The sequence below is a fragment of the Myotis lucifugus genome, unplaced genomic scaffold, assembly GCF_000147115.1.
Source record: "Myotis lucifugus unplaced genomic scaffold, Myoluc2.0 scaffold_1, whole genome shotgun sequence".
NCBI lineage: Eukaryota > Metazoa > Chordata > Mammalia > Chiroptera > Vespertilionidae > Myotis > Myotis lucifugus.
This window is the reverse complement of record NW_005871049.1, coordinates 31,610,034-31,628,584: the sequence shown is the minus strand read 5'-3', so window position 1 is coordinate 31,628,584 and position 18,551 is coordinate 31,610,034. Positions and strand designations below refer to the sequence as shown.

Genomic DNA, 18,551 nt, shown 5'->3' with positions numbered 1-18,551 from the left:
AATAATTCTTTTTTTGTTCTAGTACTGTAGAACTGGCTCGAACTTGCATAGGGACCCCGTACTACTTGTCACCTGAAATCTGTGAAAACAAACCTTACAATAATAAAAGGTATTTAAAATACTTACTATATTATGTATATTTCCTTTAACTATATCTATTATACTATATTTATTAGCCTTAAGAATATTCTAAAATCACTAATATACATATGTAAATATATATACACAGACTTTTAAAAAATATATGATGAGGGGAATTGTAGAGAAGCTATTTCACTATCTTGCTAAAGGAACTATAGAAAGAATCAGTTTATTATTGAAATTATATTTGGAAATAGAGGGCTTTCTTTGGTCTTTCTCTTTGTAATAGTAACTTCCTACTGAATTATAATAGTTAATATTTATTGAACATTTTCTCTATGAAGGGCACTGTTTTGTATGCTTTCTGTGATTAACTGTTAATCTTCACAGTAACCTTGTGTATTGTATGTATTAGTCATTCCTCCTTTCCTTATAAGGAATTCAAATGCAGAGCGATATAAAGTAACTTCAAAGTCCCAGGCATCTGGCTTCCAACCTCAAATTTTCTAATTACTGAGTTGTGCTGTGGTTACCAGACTGTAAATGTACTAGATGGAAAAAGAAATTCTGCCCCTGAATTCCAATTACCCTTTATTTTCTCTCTGTCTTTCCAATAGAAAAATAATAACCGAAAAGCATTGATGTTAATTTTGAAAGTGCTCATAGAAGCTAAAAGGTAAAAATCGATAGCTGGCAATAACGCATGTATTATTGCTATCTGTCCTCCCTCTCCCCCATCTTTTTTTTGAGGATGAGGAGGAAGCTCTATTTCAAACTTGAGCATAGAGACTGAGAACATCATCCTACCAATGTATTTTTTAAATAAACTTTTGTTACAATAAGTCTAGTCCATTGAATATATTATTAGTGAATATTCTAAAGGATAACAGTATTTGAACTAAAGTAATTTTACATTTTAATGTTATTTCGCTGTCCTGTGGATAAGTCAACTGTAAGAAACATCATTCTTTCAATTAAGAATGGATTTGCCCTAACCGGTTTGGCTCAGTGGATAGAGCGTCGGCCTGCAGACTGAAGGGTCCCAGGTTTGATTCCGGTCAAGGGTACAAACCCAGGTTGCGGGTTTGATCCCCAGTAGGAGGCATGCAGGAGGCAGCCGACCAATGATTCTCTCTCATCATTGATGTTTCTATCTCTCTCCCTCTCCTTTTCTCTCTGAAATCAATAAATCTAAGTAACAAAATAAACTGATGAACAGAGTGGATCCAGAGACATGGAAGCATGGGATAGAGTGTGGAATCTCAGAGGGAAAGCGGGGGTGGAGGGGTGCGCTGGAAGGGGGGAGAAAAGGGGCATATGTAATACTTTGAACAATAAAAAATTATTTTTTAAAATGACAACAGCTAACACACACACACAAAATATATTTTTAAAGAAAAGAAAAGAGATCATATGTAAAGAAGATAGTGTAACTAAGTCTTTAAGAGTAAAATAAATTAATATATTTACTCTTACCTAATGTTTCAGATGGTTCTCAGGTTTGAGATATAATTTTAGTAAATTAATATTTTCTTCATGTTTACTAAAGTAGTAAGTAGTGTTCTACTTTAATATTTTTAGAAGTCATGGTATTTTTAAAATAAATCTTTATTTTTGAAAGTATGTTCCTTTTTTTCTCGCATTGCCCTCTCCTCCCCTCTCCCTCTCCAAGCCTTCACCACCCACTGTCTGTGTCCTTGGATTATGCATATACGCATATGAGTTCATTGGTTGATCTCTTCCCCCCCTCCACTCTCCCCTGCCTTCCCTCTGAGGTTTGACAGTCTGTTCGATGTTTCTATGTCTCTGGGTCTATTTTTGTTCATTAGTTTATGTTGATCATTAGATTCCACGTATGAGTGAGATCTGGCTTATTTTGCTTAGCATAATGCTCTCTAGGTCCATCCATGCTGTTGCAAATGGTAAGAGTTCTTTCTTTTTTTACAGCTGCATAGTACTCCATTGTATAGATGTACCATATTGCAAATAGTTGAATAAAGCATTTGAATTGAAATAAAGTAACAATAGAATATTCATAACATTTACCAATTTTGTTTTTTTTAAATACTAAATTTCTCTAATCTGGGATAGCTGTTTTCATCATTTGGTATGGTATTTTGGCGGGAAATTCACCCGACACCGTAGTGTTAATGGAACATATTTTTGCACAGCATTTTCATGCTGGTGTTTTCTTAAAGTGAAAAAAATTTTAAGTAAAATCTGAAACTTACAAAAAATATGTCATTCTTCTGTTTCCTAGTGACATTTGGGCTCTGGGATGTGTCCTTTATGAGTTGTGCACGCTTAAACATGCAGTAAGTACAACTTTCTGAAATATTGTGTCAAAAAGTGACTATAATATTTTTTAAATAATTATATGCCATCTTTCAGATGACCCTTTTGTACTAGAAATTCTTCTTTGTCTTCTTTAAACTTCTCAAATTCTCTTAAGTATAAATTTTAATTTATTTTCCCTTAATATGTATGCATATATTATATACTTCATGTTATATATTTGTTCTTATAATAAATATATCATACATTTTCTGAAAAATTATTTCTAAAGATAGAAATAAATTTGCTGTACTTTTAAAGTTAAATTCACATATGAATTTGATATTTTAGCTTAACAAATTGTATATGTTTCATTTTAGCAGTTTTTATCAAAACAACCACATTATTTGTGTTTGGAATTGAAATCATCTAGGGAACATTTTCAACATACTTATAAAGGGATTTTTAAATATATTTAAATACCTTTTGATCCAGAGTTTTTAAAATTTTCACTTTTGAGACTCTTTGACATGGCACATACCACACCAAAAAGGGGAAGTTCTTGTCTTAAATAGGTTGATTTTTAATCACTTTCCATTTCAGAATTTGTTTTTTAAAAATTCTTCCCCCATTGTTTAAACAGTAGAGTGTTTTCATTACAGAAAACTTAAAAGAAAATACATAAAAAGTATGAAGAAGTGAATAAATACCAAAAGCAATTTTTTCAACCAGTAATGACTACTTGTAATATTTTATCATTTCCTTTTAGGTTTATTCTAGACTAATCTATAGAGTGAGTTGTTTTTTTTTTCCTGAAAAGTTTAGTTATATTGTATAAGCAGTTTTATAGCCTGTTTTTATTTCCTAATATTCTTTGAGTATTTTTCTCTCTCTTTTTTTTTATTATGTTTGCATACTCTCCTACTGTAATGCTTTGGTTTTGTTTTTGTTTATTAAGGAAAAAATTAGAGACTGCCAAAGTGATATGGGATGGTCATTATTAGATCTGTATGTAGAAGAATGGGTTAGTTTTTCTGTGGCAGTCATTTTAAGTCTAAATCAGAATATTTTTACATTTACCTGTTACCATTGCTTCATCTACATTTAACTGTCAACATTGCTTCTGTATTTTGGAATTGTTTGCTCTTAAGTGGACACATGAAATTAAGTAATTCTCTTACCTTTATTTATGAAGAGTTTGTCAGTTGAGAGATAGATAAAAATTCATTGTAGTGAAGAGCTAGAGTAACAAGTCTTTTTGCATTTAGGATTTCTTATGTACATAAATACTTCTATACAATTGAATTGTATTCAAATTTTTAATCAACTGAAGGACATATTTTAAATGTGCTAAGAGAATTTAACATTTAACAGAACTATGTTATAATTGGCATAATCACCAGTGCCTAATTTATACCATGTTTTATATTCTATACTATTTTAGCCGAGATATCAAAGCTTAATTTTACTTACACTCCAAATGAAATCGTCTTAAGATTTTAAACTGCCCACTCTATTTTTTTAAATTTCAGTTAGAGCTTATATTGTGCTTAATACTAAAATGTATAGTATTCCCATTGATATGACTTTGGAATATTTGCTGCATTGTTGATTGCATGGCTTTTGGGAACATAACACACTTAAAAATAATGAGCAGTGTTTAAAAGGAAACTAATTAGTACTTTATTATATTTCTCCAAAATATTTTAGTTCTATAATTGATGTCTTGTTTTAGTTACTACAATAGGAGCACAGGAAGGCAGGTCTTAAATGAAGACCACCAGGTTGGTTGGTTGGTTTTCATCTTTATTATTATTATGTTTTTATAAAGTATTTAATTATTACTTATATTCCCATCTCTTAGTGTTTCCAATAACTAAAACTCTTTTTTTATTTTATTGATTTTTCACAGAGAGGAAGGGAGAGGGATAGAGAGTTAGAAACATCAATGAGAGAGAAACATCGATCAGCTGCCTCCTGCACACTCCCCACTGGGTATGTGCCCGCAACCAAGGTACATGCCCTTGACCGGAATCGAACCTGGGACCTTTGAGTCCGCAGGCCGACGCTCCATCCACTGAGCCAAACCGGTCAGGGCTAACTAAAATTCTTATAGCAAGTTATGACATATTATGAGGACTGATATTCTCTTTTAAATATATTTATAAATAACCAAGTGAACCTTGCCCTAGAGAACGTATGTGGTTAAAATATTTGGAAGAGGACTGTATTTCTGTTCTATATTGTTAGGAGATGAACTATTATCATTGTTGATATTCCCATTTTCAATGTATGTGTGTGTTATGTATGTTAATTTATTTTTTTAAATTTAGTTTGAAGCTGGCAATATGAAAAACCTGGTACTGAAGATAATATCTGGATCTTTTCCACCTGTGTCTTTGCATTATTCTTATGATCTCCGCTGTTTGCTCTCTCAGTTATTTAAAAGAAATCCTAGGGATAGACCATCAGTCAACTCCATATTGGAGAAAGGTTTTATAGCCAAACGCATCGAAAAGTTTCTCTCACCTCAGGTATGTTTTTTACTGTAGAATTAAAATTGAACAGTAGGGTTATGGTGCTTAAGTAGAACATGCCCTCCTCGGTTTTGAGGAGAGCAAACACATCAGAACCTGGGGGTGGGGGGAGGGGAATGAAGTGCTTTTTCAAACAGCTCTGGGGCCACCTTTCTTTCCATTCCTGTGTAACTTCTCCTCCCTGTCTGCTTTTCAGTCAGTCTCTAGGAGGGAGCACATTCGTTCTGTGTCTCCTCTTAACACTTAATCCTTAGCTTCTGATCACCACATATGTGGTTGTTTTCCCACACCAGGCAATTCTGTGATACCAGCTGGTATCCTACAATTCAGCTTAGTTCTGACACTACACCTGGAGATAGCTTCAGATCCCTCAGTCCCACAAGACTGCCCCTCTTAAGTTACTGCAAGTCCAGGTTGTCACTTGTGCTTCTGACCAATCAGAGGTTCCCACAACCCCTTCTTGGGTTCAATTAATCAGCTAGAGCAGCTCACAGAATGCAGAGAAACATTTACCAGTTTATTATAAAGGACATTAGAAGAGTACAGATGAATAGTCAGAGGAAGAAATATATAGGGTAAGGTTCATCAGGGTCAGAGTGCAGGAGCTTCTGTCTCTGTGGATCTGGGGTATACCACCCTCCTGGCATGTTCACCAACCTAGAAGTTCTCCAAACCAGTCCAAATTTGAATTTTTTATGGAGGTTTCATAACGGAGGCATGATTGATGAAATCATAGGCCCTTAGTGAGTGATTCGACCTCCAGCCCCGCTCTCCTGGAGGGGAGAGTGGGACTAAAAATCCAACCTTCTAATCACTTGGTGTGTTTCTCTGTCAACCAGCCTCCATCCTTAAAGTCACTTTTAAAAAATATATATATTTTTATTGCTTTCAGAGAAAAGGGAGAAAGAGTTAGAAACATCAATGATGAGAGGGAATCATTGATTGGCTGCCTCTTGCATGCCCCACACTGGGGATTAAGCCCGAAATCCAGGCATGTACCCTGACCGGGAATCAAACCGTGACCTTCTGGTTCATAGGTTGATGCTCAGTCATTGAGCTACACCAGCCAGGCCTTATGGTTACTTTATTAACTAAAATTCAGGTGTGGTGAAGGGTGCCTGTGATAAATAACAAAAGACACCATTGCACACTTTACAGTTAGGAAATTCTGAGCTTTTAGGAACTACTAGTATGTGCCAGGAACTGGATGAAGCTCATCCTATATAATAAAAGCCTAATATGCTAAGTGTCCACTCATCCAGTTGTCCATTCAACCAATTAAAGCGTAATATGCTATTGCTATGCTAAGGCCTCTCAACCATTCACTATGACGTGCACTGACCACCAGAGGGCAGACAGTCAGCCGGTCGACCAGTCCCTATGATGTGCACTGACCACTAGGGGGAAGACGCTTCGACTGGTAGGTTAGCTTGCTGCTAGGGTACGGCCGATCAGGACTGAGCAAGACTGGCTGGACATGCCCTGGAGCCCTCCTATGGTCCCTCCCCAGTTGGCCAACCTCCGGTGTCCCTCTCTGGCCCTGATCGTGACCGGTGGGGTCCCTCAGCCTGGCCTTGCCCTCTGGCAATCCAGGACCCCTTGGGGGATGTCAGAGAGCCAGTTTTGGCCTGATCCCGCAGGCCAGGCCGAGGGACCCCACTGGTGCATGAATTTGTGCACTGGGCCTCTAGTATATGTGTGTGTGTGTGTGTGTGTGTGTGTGTGTGTGTGTATGTATTTTTAATCCTCATCCAAGGGTATTTTAATGATTTTGGAGAGAGAGGGAGAGAGAAACGTAGATCAGTTGTCTCTTGTATGCGCCCTGACTAGGGATCAAACCCATAACCTAGGTATGTGCCCTAACTGGGAATTGAACTTGTAGCCTTTTGGTGCACAGGACAACATTCCAATCACCTGGCCGGGTTGTATTTCTTATTATAAATCACAATAGAACAGAATCATTTCTCTGTCTCTTGGGTTTATTTTGTTTTCCAATTTTTTTTACTGTGGTAAAATATACATAACATAAAATTTATTATCTTAACTATGTTTATATGCACAGTTCAGTGGTATTAAATATGTTCATAGTGCTGTGCAGCCATCATCACCATCTAGCACCATATCTCTTTTCCCTTATAGAGCAAACTTTCTACCCATTAACCAATTATTCCCCATCTTTCAATCACTAGTGCCTGGCAACAACATTTCTACTTGTTCATTGTTCTTTGGTCACATATGTATAATAGATTATTGATTTATATTTCCTGTAGTACTTGCATATAGGTACATAATAAATATTTGTTAAGTTGAATTGAATTTTACTCTGACAGGACTTAGAAAAATTTATAGCAAATCAGTTAGCATAAGTTATTAGTATGATCACCTGAAACTGGAATTATTCTACATTACATGTTTTGTGTGCTATTTGTCAATTTAAGTGATCACTATTAAACTCTTCTGTAATTAGACATCTAGCAAAATCATAGTTTTATTACTTTTATATGCTTTTGAGAGGTGAGGGAAGTGTCATATATATTCTGGCTTAACAGAACATCACTGTGAACAAACACTCTTCAGAAAACAGAGATGTGGATTTATTACTACCAGGAGAACGCATTAGTAAGCAAGAAAGCCAATTAAAACTTGAAAGTTAAAATTGTCTTGTATAAGATACAGAAACAGTCTCTGAAATGTGGGTGTCATTTATGAGACTTCTTTGTTATCAATAACATTTTCAAGGGCAGTTTTATGATGCAATGTACTATTTTTTGTTTTTTTTGGCAAGTACTAAAGAAGAAAGAATGACTTCATTTAATCTTGCTAAGGTTTCTTTCCCCCAATACCAGCAGTTAGGACATACAGTCTTAAGGCTGAAGCACTGGAATTCAAGTCGCCAGAAATAAAAGGAAATAGTCGGCCCTGATTTATGTAGAACTTATAATATGGAAAGAAAAAAGGACAGATTATGATTATTAACAAATGGAGTATTTGACATTACATGTTTAGTATATACTTAGCTCCCTGTTGCTATTTAAGCACCACTGAGATTTCATTCTTTATGAAAACTTTTATCTTTTGTTCTTCAGACTTATTTTCTGCTGTACAATTGTGTGTCGCTAACCACTGACGTATGTTCTGAGAAATGCATTGTTAAGGCAATTTTGTCATTGTGTGAACATCATTGAGTACACAAACCTAGGTTATATAACCTACTGCACAACTAGGCTAAATGGTAATCACCGTCATATATGCAGTCTGTTGTTGAGGGAAACAAAAACATTATGATACATGACTGTAATATCACTTGTTCAGTATTCTAGTGAGAAAGTGTGTGATACATTTTTTAAGGCTTTAACTTTCAAACAAGTTATGAACTTTACTGCAACTTATGAACTATTATTTTCAGTATCACTACTTCTCAGTCTTGCACACTCTAGAAACTTCTTCCTGGGTGTGGCTTGACAAATCATGAATAAGCTCTGGTTCACTGGGTACTCCATTGAGTGCTGTCCATCACCTTTGGTGATGATGAAGTGTTTTGTATCTGCATTATCCGACTTTGTAGCCACTAGACATATGTGCTTATTGAGCATTTAAAATGTGACTGGTGTGACTAAGGAGCTGAATTTCAAATTACGTTTATTTAAAATTTTAATCCAAATAGCTACATATGGGTAGCAGTTCTATTGGACAGCACAGCATAGTGATTCCAGAATCTTCTTGGAGTCTACATGCCCATCTCTCAATTCATATTTGCATTCACACTGTGGAAAAGAAAGACTCAAATTCAAACAATGGAAGAAATTACCCAATAGGGAGCAGCCTGGAGTTGGTAAAGCATGTTCAGAAGTGGAGCCTGAGAATGTGCATACTTAATACTTTCCTGGTGATGCTGACTCTGCTGGTATGAGACTTTGAGAACTGCTTTAGGGGATCCTTGCTGGAAAAGACGACCATCTCAGTTACAGCTTTTGCCTGTTGGTGCTTCAGGTCCACTGCCACTGTAGGAATATTTTTTCCACCAACATTCATAACTTGCTTCCCCACCCAGTAAGACAAAAGAGCAGACTTAAATTGAATTAAATCTTTGTTGGTGTAATAGTTTGAACTTAAAGAGGGGAACAAATGTAGTAAGGGGGAGAAAATTACTTGCAGGCAATACTAATAATTTTTGCTTCCCAAAATATGTTCATAAAATATTCATAGAATATTTTAGTAAATAGTAAAAAGAGACACTTGTTGCCCTGGCTGGTGTTGGATGTTGTTCAGTGGTTAGAGCGTCAGCCTGCACACCAAAAGGTTTCACGTTTGATTCCCAGTCAAGGGCACGTACCTGGGTTGCAGGTTCAATAGGCAACCATTCAGTGTGTGTCTCTCACATTGATGTTTCTTTCTCTCTTTTCCTTCCTCCCTCCTTCTCTTCCTCCCCCTCCCTCTCTTTCTTTCCTCCTCTTCCTTCCTCCCTCCCTCTCTCCCTTCTCTCTTCCATTTTCTCTAAAAACCAATGGAAAAAATATCCTCTGGCCCTAGCCAGTTTGGCTTAATGGATAGAGCGTTGGCCCATGGACTGAAGGGTCCCAGGTTCAATTCTGGTCAAGGGCATGTACCTTGGTAGCAGGCTTGATCCCTGGCCCTGGTCAGGGCCTGTGCAGGAGGCAATCAATCGATGTCTCTCTCTCTTTCCCCACCCCCCCCCCCCATTTTCTCTAAAAAACAATAGAAAATATCCTTGGGTGAGGATTATAAAAATAAAAATAAATCAATAAGCCTCTGGCTTTAGGGAAAAAAAAGAAGAAGGAAAAAAAGAAAAAATATCCTCAAGTGAGGATTAACAAAACAAAAGAGAGAGAGAGAGAGAGAGAGAGAGAGAGAGAGGAAGAGGAAGAGAGAGGAGAGAGAGAGAGGAGAGAGAGAGAGAGGCACTTGTTAAATTTTGTTGGAATATTTAAATATTATCCAATAATGTTTACAGTTATATATTGATAAGAGTGAAAACTTATTAGAGATGCTGAGAAGATTCAGAGTTAAGTTGAAATAACTGAGAGGTTAATCTGAGAAGGGGGTAATGAAGCTATGCACAGTGGTCTAAGATGACTGCAAATCATTGGGCTGTAAGAAATGCCATCCATGGATGATGTATTGAAAAGACATCATCAGTTTGAAGTAAATAAGGGATATGTGTACATAGAATATAGAGGTTATTTCAAATAGGAGGTAGTTGTGTTAAATTGCTGATCTATAGAACAGCAAGCAGTGTGTGGGGCCTTTGTGGTACATTAGGTTAATTTGGAAAGAAAGCTTGTTTGGAGAAATAAAAATAAATTAGTAAGTTTGGGAGGCAGTGAGAAGAGGAATTTGGTGAATGGGTTATGTGATTGAGGAAGGAAAAAATGCATTGTGATTAATGTATTTTTTTTAAAGTTAAAATCTTTTCTTACTTTCCCCCCTCTTTCAATCTAAGCTTATTGCAGAAGAATTTTGTCTAAAAACATTTTCCAAAGGTGGAGCGCAGCTTATACCAGGTAAATGAAATTTAATGAATCCTTTAACCTGTTTGCAATAATTAATATACTAATTATACTAAGTAGTAATATTCACTAATTATACTAGAGATATATGTAGACACAATAAATTGGTATAATTATAGATAAACTTAATCCAGATGAAATGCATATTTAAATTATGATATGATAATATATAATACCTTCTGATTAATTAATCACAAAATTTTTATTTTTTTGTCTGCCTTAGTTAAATGAAATCTGTCTTAGATATAAATGTGGATATTAGATTTATTGGGGTGATCACTTTGTAAATTATATAAATGTCTAATCACCAGATTGTATTCCTGAAACTAATATAATATTGTTCCTTGTACTGTAGCTAAAAATAAAATTTTTTTTTAAAAGAATTATGCCGAAGCCGGTTTGGCTCAGTGGATAGAGCATCGGCCTGCGGACTGAAGGGTCCCAGGTTCGATTCCGGTCAAGGGCATGTACATGGGTTGCGGGCACATCCCCAGTAGGAGATGTGCAGGAGGCGGCTGATCGATGTTTCTCTCTCATCGATGTTTCTAACTCTCTATCTCTCTCCCTTCCTCTCTGTAAAAAATCAATAAAATATATGAAAAAAAAAAAAAAAAACCTTTAAAAAAAAAAAAAAAGAATTAATAAAATGATAGTGGAGGAGGAAAAAATGAAGAGTCAGTTTATAACTTGGTATTCTGCTAGTACTGCACTGTCAGCCTCCTAGCTTTCTGAATGTCATACTCAGTATAAGTCCAGTGTCCTGACATTATCACCACACTCAGGTATGACTTTCCGCTGAGTGTTTCTGTCAGTCCCTATAAATGTAGGCCACTTCCGTCTGCCTTTGTCAGTGTGTGTGCAGCACCAGCTACGCACAGTAGTCTATGATGACTGCAAATCACTGGGCTGTAAGAAATGCCATCCATGGATGATGTATTGAAAATTTCCAGGACATCGAGGGTGTTCCCAGGGTTTAAGAAATGTCTGTAGATAAGCAAATAAAGCCTGATCAATGCCTTGCTATATTTCATGACCAAGAACTGCTTTAAGACACTGTACTGAAACTGTTGTTGAGTTGGTTAATATGCATTAAATGCAGACTAATTATTATTTTTTTAAGTTTATTTTTATTGTTGACAGTATTACAGATGTCCCCTATTTTCCTCCCTGTTCCAGCCCCACCCCAGGCCTTGACTACACTATTGTCTGTGTTCATGGGCTGTGCATATATGCACACAAGTTCTTTGGTGGAGTAGTTATTTTAATGACCACTTTAATGGTAGTTCTGTTTCTTCTTTGGTTGTCATTCGGTGATGGGTTTTCCATTCCATTAATAAGATAGAGTTTTTTTAAGGCAGCACATCCACACTGAGGGAAGCCTGCAGTGAGGCTGAGGAGCTCATGGTGTGATGCATCTGTACACAGGCCTTTTGTTAAGTTTCACTGTTCGTGGGAGTCGGGTCTAGATTCCACGGATGTAAAGTAAATATTTTAAATGAAAAATATAAAATATCAAGTGGCATCTGTTTTGAAATTTTTAGTCTTTATCAAATGCTTAGGTGATATTCTGAGAACGTTGTCACAGAATGTTATTAAAATGTCTTAACTAAGTGCCTACCTCTTTATGTAAAATATTTTTCTTTGAGAAATACTTTATAACCTATAATTTAAAAAATAAATTAATGTGAAGTTAGGTACTTTATCAAGGATAATTTTTTTTAATGTGGCCATCAACAGTAGAATATTTGTAGCATTGTGGGTATGGTTTTTATACCATGCGTATGTATATGCATATATTTGTGTGAGAGGAAAAATATTTTTTTGCATATAGAATGACTTCAGAATGGATTTCTAAAATCAGTGGACATTATTTAAGATTTGAAGAGTATATTGTTTTTCTTTTTTTTTGTAAATCCTCACCCAAGGATATTTTTTTCCAGATAGTGGAAGGGAGGGAGGGAGGGAGGGAGGGGGAGAGAGAGAGAGAGAGAGAGAGAGAGAGAGAAAGAGTGAGAGAGAAAAACCCCATCAATGTGAGAAAGACACCTTGATTGGTTGCCTGTACTCCTCTGACAGGGGCGGGTGAATCAAACCCAGGTACATGCCCTTGGCCAGGAATTGAACCCGTGTCCTGCAAAGACCAACTCTCTAACCACTGAGCACCACCAGCCAGGGCGAGTACATTGTTTTTCAAACAATGTTTTTCCTGTTTTACTCCATTTTGAGTGTGAGCAGATGAATAAAAATGAATGCATTATCCTGAAACTGGGTCCATATAAGCTGGAAGTGGTGTGGTGGTGCCCTCAGGAAGGCCAGCTATACTTAGCTCTCCTTAAAGTCTCCTGACTCATCCTCTCAGTGTGCAGAGACTGTCAGTTCCTGGCAAGTCAATTCACTCTAAATAAAATTCACAAGGACAGACACGGCAAAATCAGCACATCTCTCTTGGCAGTCAAAGTCAAGCCTTATGAGAAGTCAAATCTTAATTAAAAGCCTCATTGTCACAAAGGCCAGAAATGCACCATGTCAGCACATTCTTTCCACATGGGTAAGCCTGCGTAGGAATTAGAAAGTTATTTTGTTGTAAGAGCAGTTGGATGGATGAACTGTTTAATAGCATGGGGCTAAAATAGGAGTTGTATTGCTGATGGGCCTATAAATACTGGGTGGGCTCCAACTCCTTATAGTCCTTATCCTACTGGTAGCCTCCATCTGAGTCTGAGAAATGCTCAAAGATCAGATAAGTAATTCTCTCTCTTCTCTAGAAAGTGAATGGGGACTATTCATATAGTTTCTTGGGACTCTTCATTTTTATGCTTTTCTGCCTCTGGCCCCTTTTCTGGCATACCCAGTATGTCTTGGGCGATGTTAATACATGTAGCCAGGTTACAGTGTTATGACTTTGTGTATCTGTGGTCTGGATTAGTTTTACAGTTGAACTCTCACAGGAAGATTTTTTTCCCCCACATTTCCTAGCTCCTGTCAGGATATATTTGGAGTATGTGTTTGGAAAACCTAACGCTAGCATACTATATTTCTCATCTCTTCAACCCAACTTACTTATGAATCTCTAAACTGCCGATCAAATGGATATTATTTTTTATTTTTATAAAAGTTTAAGTTATTTGAATAATATATGTTCTTTATAAAACATTAAAAGAAGAAAATAAAAATTAACTTGAATCTTGCCCTGGCTGGTGTTGCTGAATGCTTAGAGTGTCAGCCTATGCCCAGAAGGGTTGCAGGTTCAATTCCCAGTCAAGGATACGGACCTGGGTTGCAGGTTGATCCATGGCTCTGGTTGGGTGAGTGCAGGAGGCAATTAATTGATGTCTCTCTCACATCAATGTTTCTCTCTCCCCCATCCTCCCTCCCTTCCACTTGCTACAAAAATCAATGAAAAAAATATCCTCTGGTGAGGAGTAACAACAACAAAAACCTCGAATCTTAACACATACTGTTATATTTGTTTTTTCCTATAATAATACATGTATAACAATTGAAAATTGGGGTTGTGTTATAAACAAAGATTTGTTTCTTTTAAATTATAATATTATATGATGATCATTTTCTAATACAGCTAAATATTCTTTGAAGAACTGAGTTTACTGGTGGCATTTCATTGAGAACTACTGGTTAATTTTTTTTCTCCATTCCCTTCCTAAAAAGGAAGACTACTTGTTGGAAGAGATTGATTTAAATTGATTTATCACATGATAAGATCCTGAGATAGCAGGCTGGAAGAAGCAGAAAGAAAGCTGCTATTTAGGCTGTGGGGCAGTTTGATCAGAGAGGTACCTTAATAGATGTGGAAAATAGAGGAAAGAGGATTTGGGGAAGCTGTTGATATAGACTATACTCTTTGACCTCCTGTAATATCTTTGAAAGATGTAAATAGTAGGCTTTTCTTTTAGTTACTTTAGTTTAACTTTTTCTTGAATGTATCATTGTCCTAAGAGTGAACCTTGTCTAGGCTTCAGTAAGAGTTTAATACATAATGCTGCAGGATTTATTCTTATGTATAAATTTTTGTTTCTCCATTTCTTTAAAATTAATTCATAAACCTTTTTTTTCTTTCTTTATTGATTAAGGTATTACATATGTGCCCTTATCCCCTCATTGCCCCTCCCTCATGCCCTCATCCCCCTGGTGTCTGTGTCCATTGTTTCGGCTTATATGCATGCATACAGGTCCTTTGGTTGATCCCTCCCTTACCCCCACCCTCCCCTACCTTCCCTCTATGGTTTGAGCATCTGATTGATGCTTCTCTGTCTCTGGATCTGTTTTTGTTCATCAGTTTATGTTGTTCATTCCATAAATGAGTGAGATCATGTGATATTTATCTTTCTCTGACTGGCTTATTTCACTTAGCATAATGCTCTCCAGGACCATCCATGCTGTTGCAAATGGTAGGAGTTCCTTCCTTTTTACAGCAGTGTAGTATTCCATTGTGTAGATGTACCACCGTTTTTTTAAACCACTCATCTGCTGTTGGGAACTTAGGCTGTTTCCAAATCTTAGCTATGGTAAATTGTGCTGCTATGAACATAGGGGTGTATATATCCTTTCTGATTGGTGTTTCTAGTTTCTTGGGATATATTCCTAGAAGTGGGATTACTGGGTCAAATGGGAGTTCCATTTTTAATTTTTTTGAGGAAATGTCATACTGTTTTCCACAGTGGCTGCACCAGTCTGCATTCCCACCAGCAGTGTATGAGGGTTCCTTTTTCTCTGCATCCTCGCCAGCACTTGTCATTTGTTGATTTGTTGATGATAGCCACTCTGACAGGTGTGAGATGGTACCTCATTGTTGTTTTGATTTGCATCTCTTGGATGATTAGTGACTTTGAGCATGTTTTCATATGTCTCTTGGCCTTCCTTATGTCCTCTTTCGAAAAGTATCTATTTAGATCCATTGCCCATTTTTTGATTGGGTTGTTTATCTTCCTTTTGAGTTGTATGTATAAATGTTGGAGATTGAACCCTTATGGGAGATAACATTGGCAAATATGTTCTCCCCATGCAGTGGGCTTTCTTGTTGTTTTGTTGACGGTTTCTTTTGCTGTGCAGAAGCTTTTTATTTTGATGTAGTCCCATTTGTTTATTTTCTCTTTAGTTTCCATTGCCCTAGCAGCTGTATTGCTTTGGCATATGTCTGAGATTTTGCTGCCTGTGGATTCCTCTAAGATTTCTATGATTTCCCATCTCATGTTTAAGTCCTTTATCTATTTTTAGTTTATTTTTGTGTAAGTTGGTGGCCTAGTTTCATTTTTTTGCATGTATCTGTCCAATTTCCCCAACACCACTTATTGAAGAGACTGCTTGACTCCATTGTATGCTCTTGCCTCCTTTGTCAAATATTAATAGAGCATAGTGGTTTGAGTTGATTTCTGGGTTCTCTATTCTATTCCATTGGTCTATATATCTGTTCTTGTGCCAGTACCAGGCAGTTTTGAGAACAGTGGTTTTGTAATACAGCTTGATATCTGGTATTGAGATCCCTCCTACTTTGTTCTTCTTTTCTCAGGATTGTTGCAGCTATTCGGGGTCTTTTTTTTTTTTATTTCAGATGAATTTTTGGAGAGTTCAGTAAACATTCTTCTTAACATAGATAGCTCTCTAGATAGTTTGACCACTTTATATTCCCACCAGGAGTACATAAAGGTACCTGTTTCATGGGATCCTTAGATATAATAATTGTTTTAAAGTGTGTGTTCTTCAGTAAGTCTGTAAGTATAGACATTCAGACTGTATATGAAGAAAATATTAAGCTGCTCATAGCTATAGAATTAATGTTTAACAGTTCTTGAAGTTTATATTCTGTTTTTGAAAGTAACTTCTAAAACAGTGAATGTTCTTTTTTTTTTTTTTAATATATTTTATTGATTTTTTACAGAGAGGAAGAGAGAGTTAGAAACATCGATAAGAGAGAAACATCGATCAGCTGCCTCCTGCACACCCCGTACTGGGGATGTGCCCGCAACCAAGGTACATGCCCTTGACCGGAATCGAACCTGGGACCTTTCAGTCCGCAGGCCGACGCTCTATCCACTGAGCCAAACCGGTTACGGCGAATGTTCTTTTTAAATTTATCTTTAACAGCTTTATTGAGATGTAATTCACATACTGTTCAGTTCAGTGCTTTCTAGAATATTCACAGATAGGTGCAGTAATCACCTACAGTCAATTTTAGGGATGTACTTTTTTTATATGAGAAATTTCAGCATCTTATAGGAGTGTGACTTTTGCTTCTTTCAAAAAGTGGCTTTAGAAAAATAGTTATAATGAAGGCATTGACGTGTGCTAAGGAATTACATGTTTAATGAAAAGTTTCAAACTACATGCTATTTAGACTATGAAAATGAAAAAGTTCTATCTTGAAGAATTTTGAAATTAAAGATTAACATATAGAACTCTAGAAAAATTATTTTTATCTTTTCATGTAGCTAAAAGACCAGCCTCAGGACAAAGCTTGGCTTCTGTTGTGTCTGCTCAGCAAATTACAAAGCCTGCTGCTAAATATGGAGTGCCTTTAACATATAAGAAATATGGAGAGAAAAAATTACATGAAAAGAAGCCACTCCAAAAAAATAAACAGGTATGATCGTGTTACAAACTGTGTCATTAGTAACAAAAATCACTTTGACCTTTTTTTTTTTTATTGCAGCTCAGTTCCATTATCTTGACATTCATAGGATTGTTTTTATTTAGTTACTAAAGAACATTGTTGTTGCTCTGCTTCACCAGTCTTCCAAAACCAAGAGGACTTAACAGAAGTCATAAAGAAACATTAAGTAGATAAATTAACCAAAGTAGTTAGCACGTTAAAAAGAAAGTGATATTATAAATGAAATAATTTTTTAAACAACCTAAGCAGAGCCATTTGTGTGTGTGTGTGTGTGTGTGTGTGTGTATAAAACAAGTAAAAATCTGTGATGCACTTGATAAAAATCTGGGAAATTTTTGTATTTGAGAATTCACAAGCAGATAAATATATCCACAAAGCCCACTTATACTGCATTGTCAGCAAAATTCCTGTATTCTAATCTTTTAAAGATTGCCCTCACTGCTCTTGTTCTAAAGTCTGGCTTGTCTCTGACCACACTGTTGTGTAGCTCTTTTACTTGGTCACTACTTTCTTTCTAATCCCTTATTACTGCTGAGTCTAGGGTGGGGTGAGGGAGGTGTTTTCCTTCTCATTGCCAGACTATTTCCTGCTTCCTAACCCCTCACCTCTTCCCCAAGCTCTGACACTTTTGCCACTAGACTAAATCACCGGCTTACCTCCCCCCCCCCCCATGTTAGGGTCATCTGCAGACCCTCATTTTTGGAAGAGTTTAATACCTGACTCACTGTCATCACTCTTGATGATTTTAGTATCCCAAAATGATGACCGTTTCAATAGTGCATGGCCTTTTATTTTCTTGATTGTTCTTTTTCAATGAATGGTCTTGTCTCCTACCATACCTCAGAACTCTCATCTGTAATATGCCATCAAATTTGATAATATTAATAGTAGCAACTATTCCGTCGTTGCAACAATGAACATCCCACTCCCTGACCATTACCTCCTATGTTTTCTGCGCATTCCTCAAAGACTGCCTCCAAAAATGTCTTTGTCTTATTTGGACCTGTGGAACTTGTTAGTTTTTCATTGCCCATTTCCTCCTAGTTTATATTTTCCTCTTCTGGCTTAAATTCCATCTCAGCTCTCCTGCCCTATTGTAGCTGTGTTCACTTTACATTTATAACCAACAATGTCAAATGAGCACCTTCTGGCTGCCCTATGATATTTCCTCAGTCCACTTACTCTCCCATTTTCCAGATGATGAATTTCTTTACCTCCTTGTTTTTCACTTCAGACTAATGATCTTGCTTCTTATCTCACTGAGAAAATAGAAGCCATTAGAAGAAAATTTTTCTACATCACTTCTGCCAGTCAGTCATATCTGTTTGAAATAGTCTGCTTTTGTTTCTATTACATGATCTGTTCTCAGTTGTAGTCAGCCCTGCAATTTGTGTACTAGTATATTATTATTATTATTATTATATTATTATATTATTATTTTCCTTCTTTGGGCTCTGTTCATACATCATCATATTTCTTCTCTCTACTGAGTCATCTCTGTTA

At 36.5% G+C, this 18,551-nt stretch overlaps 1 protein-coding gene across 1 annotated transcript in view; it reads left to right on the top strand.

Annotated features, from left to right (window-relative positions):
• Positions 1-18,551, top strand: part of NEK1 (NIMA related kinase 1) — a 153,123-nt gene that overhangs the window by 31,637 nt on the left and 102,935 nt on the right. Inside the window, exons 7-11 of the mRNA XM_023752994.1 lie at positions 23-109; positions 2,342-2,396; positions 4,689-4,889; positions 10,354-10,414; positions 16,867-17,018. Coding sequence (XP_023608762.1) covers positions 23-109; positions 2,342-2,396; positions 4,689-4,889; positions 10,354-10,414; positions 16,867-17,018 — 556 coding nt within the window. The remainder of the gene's footprint in view (positions 1-22; positions 110-2,341; positions 2,397-4,688; positions 4,890-10,353; positions 10,415-16,866; positions 17,019-18,551) is intronic.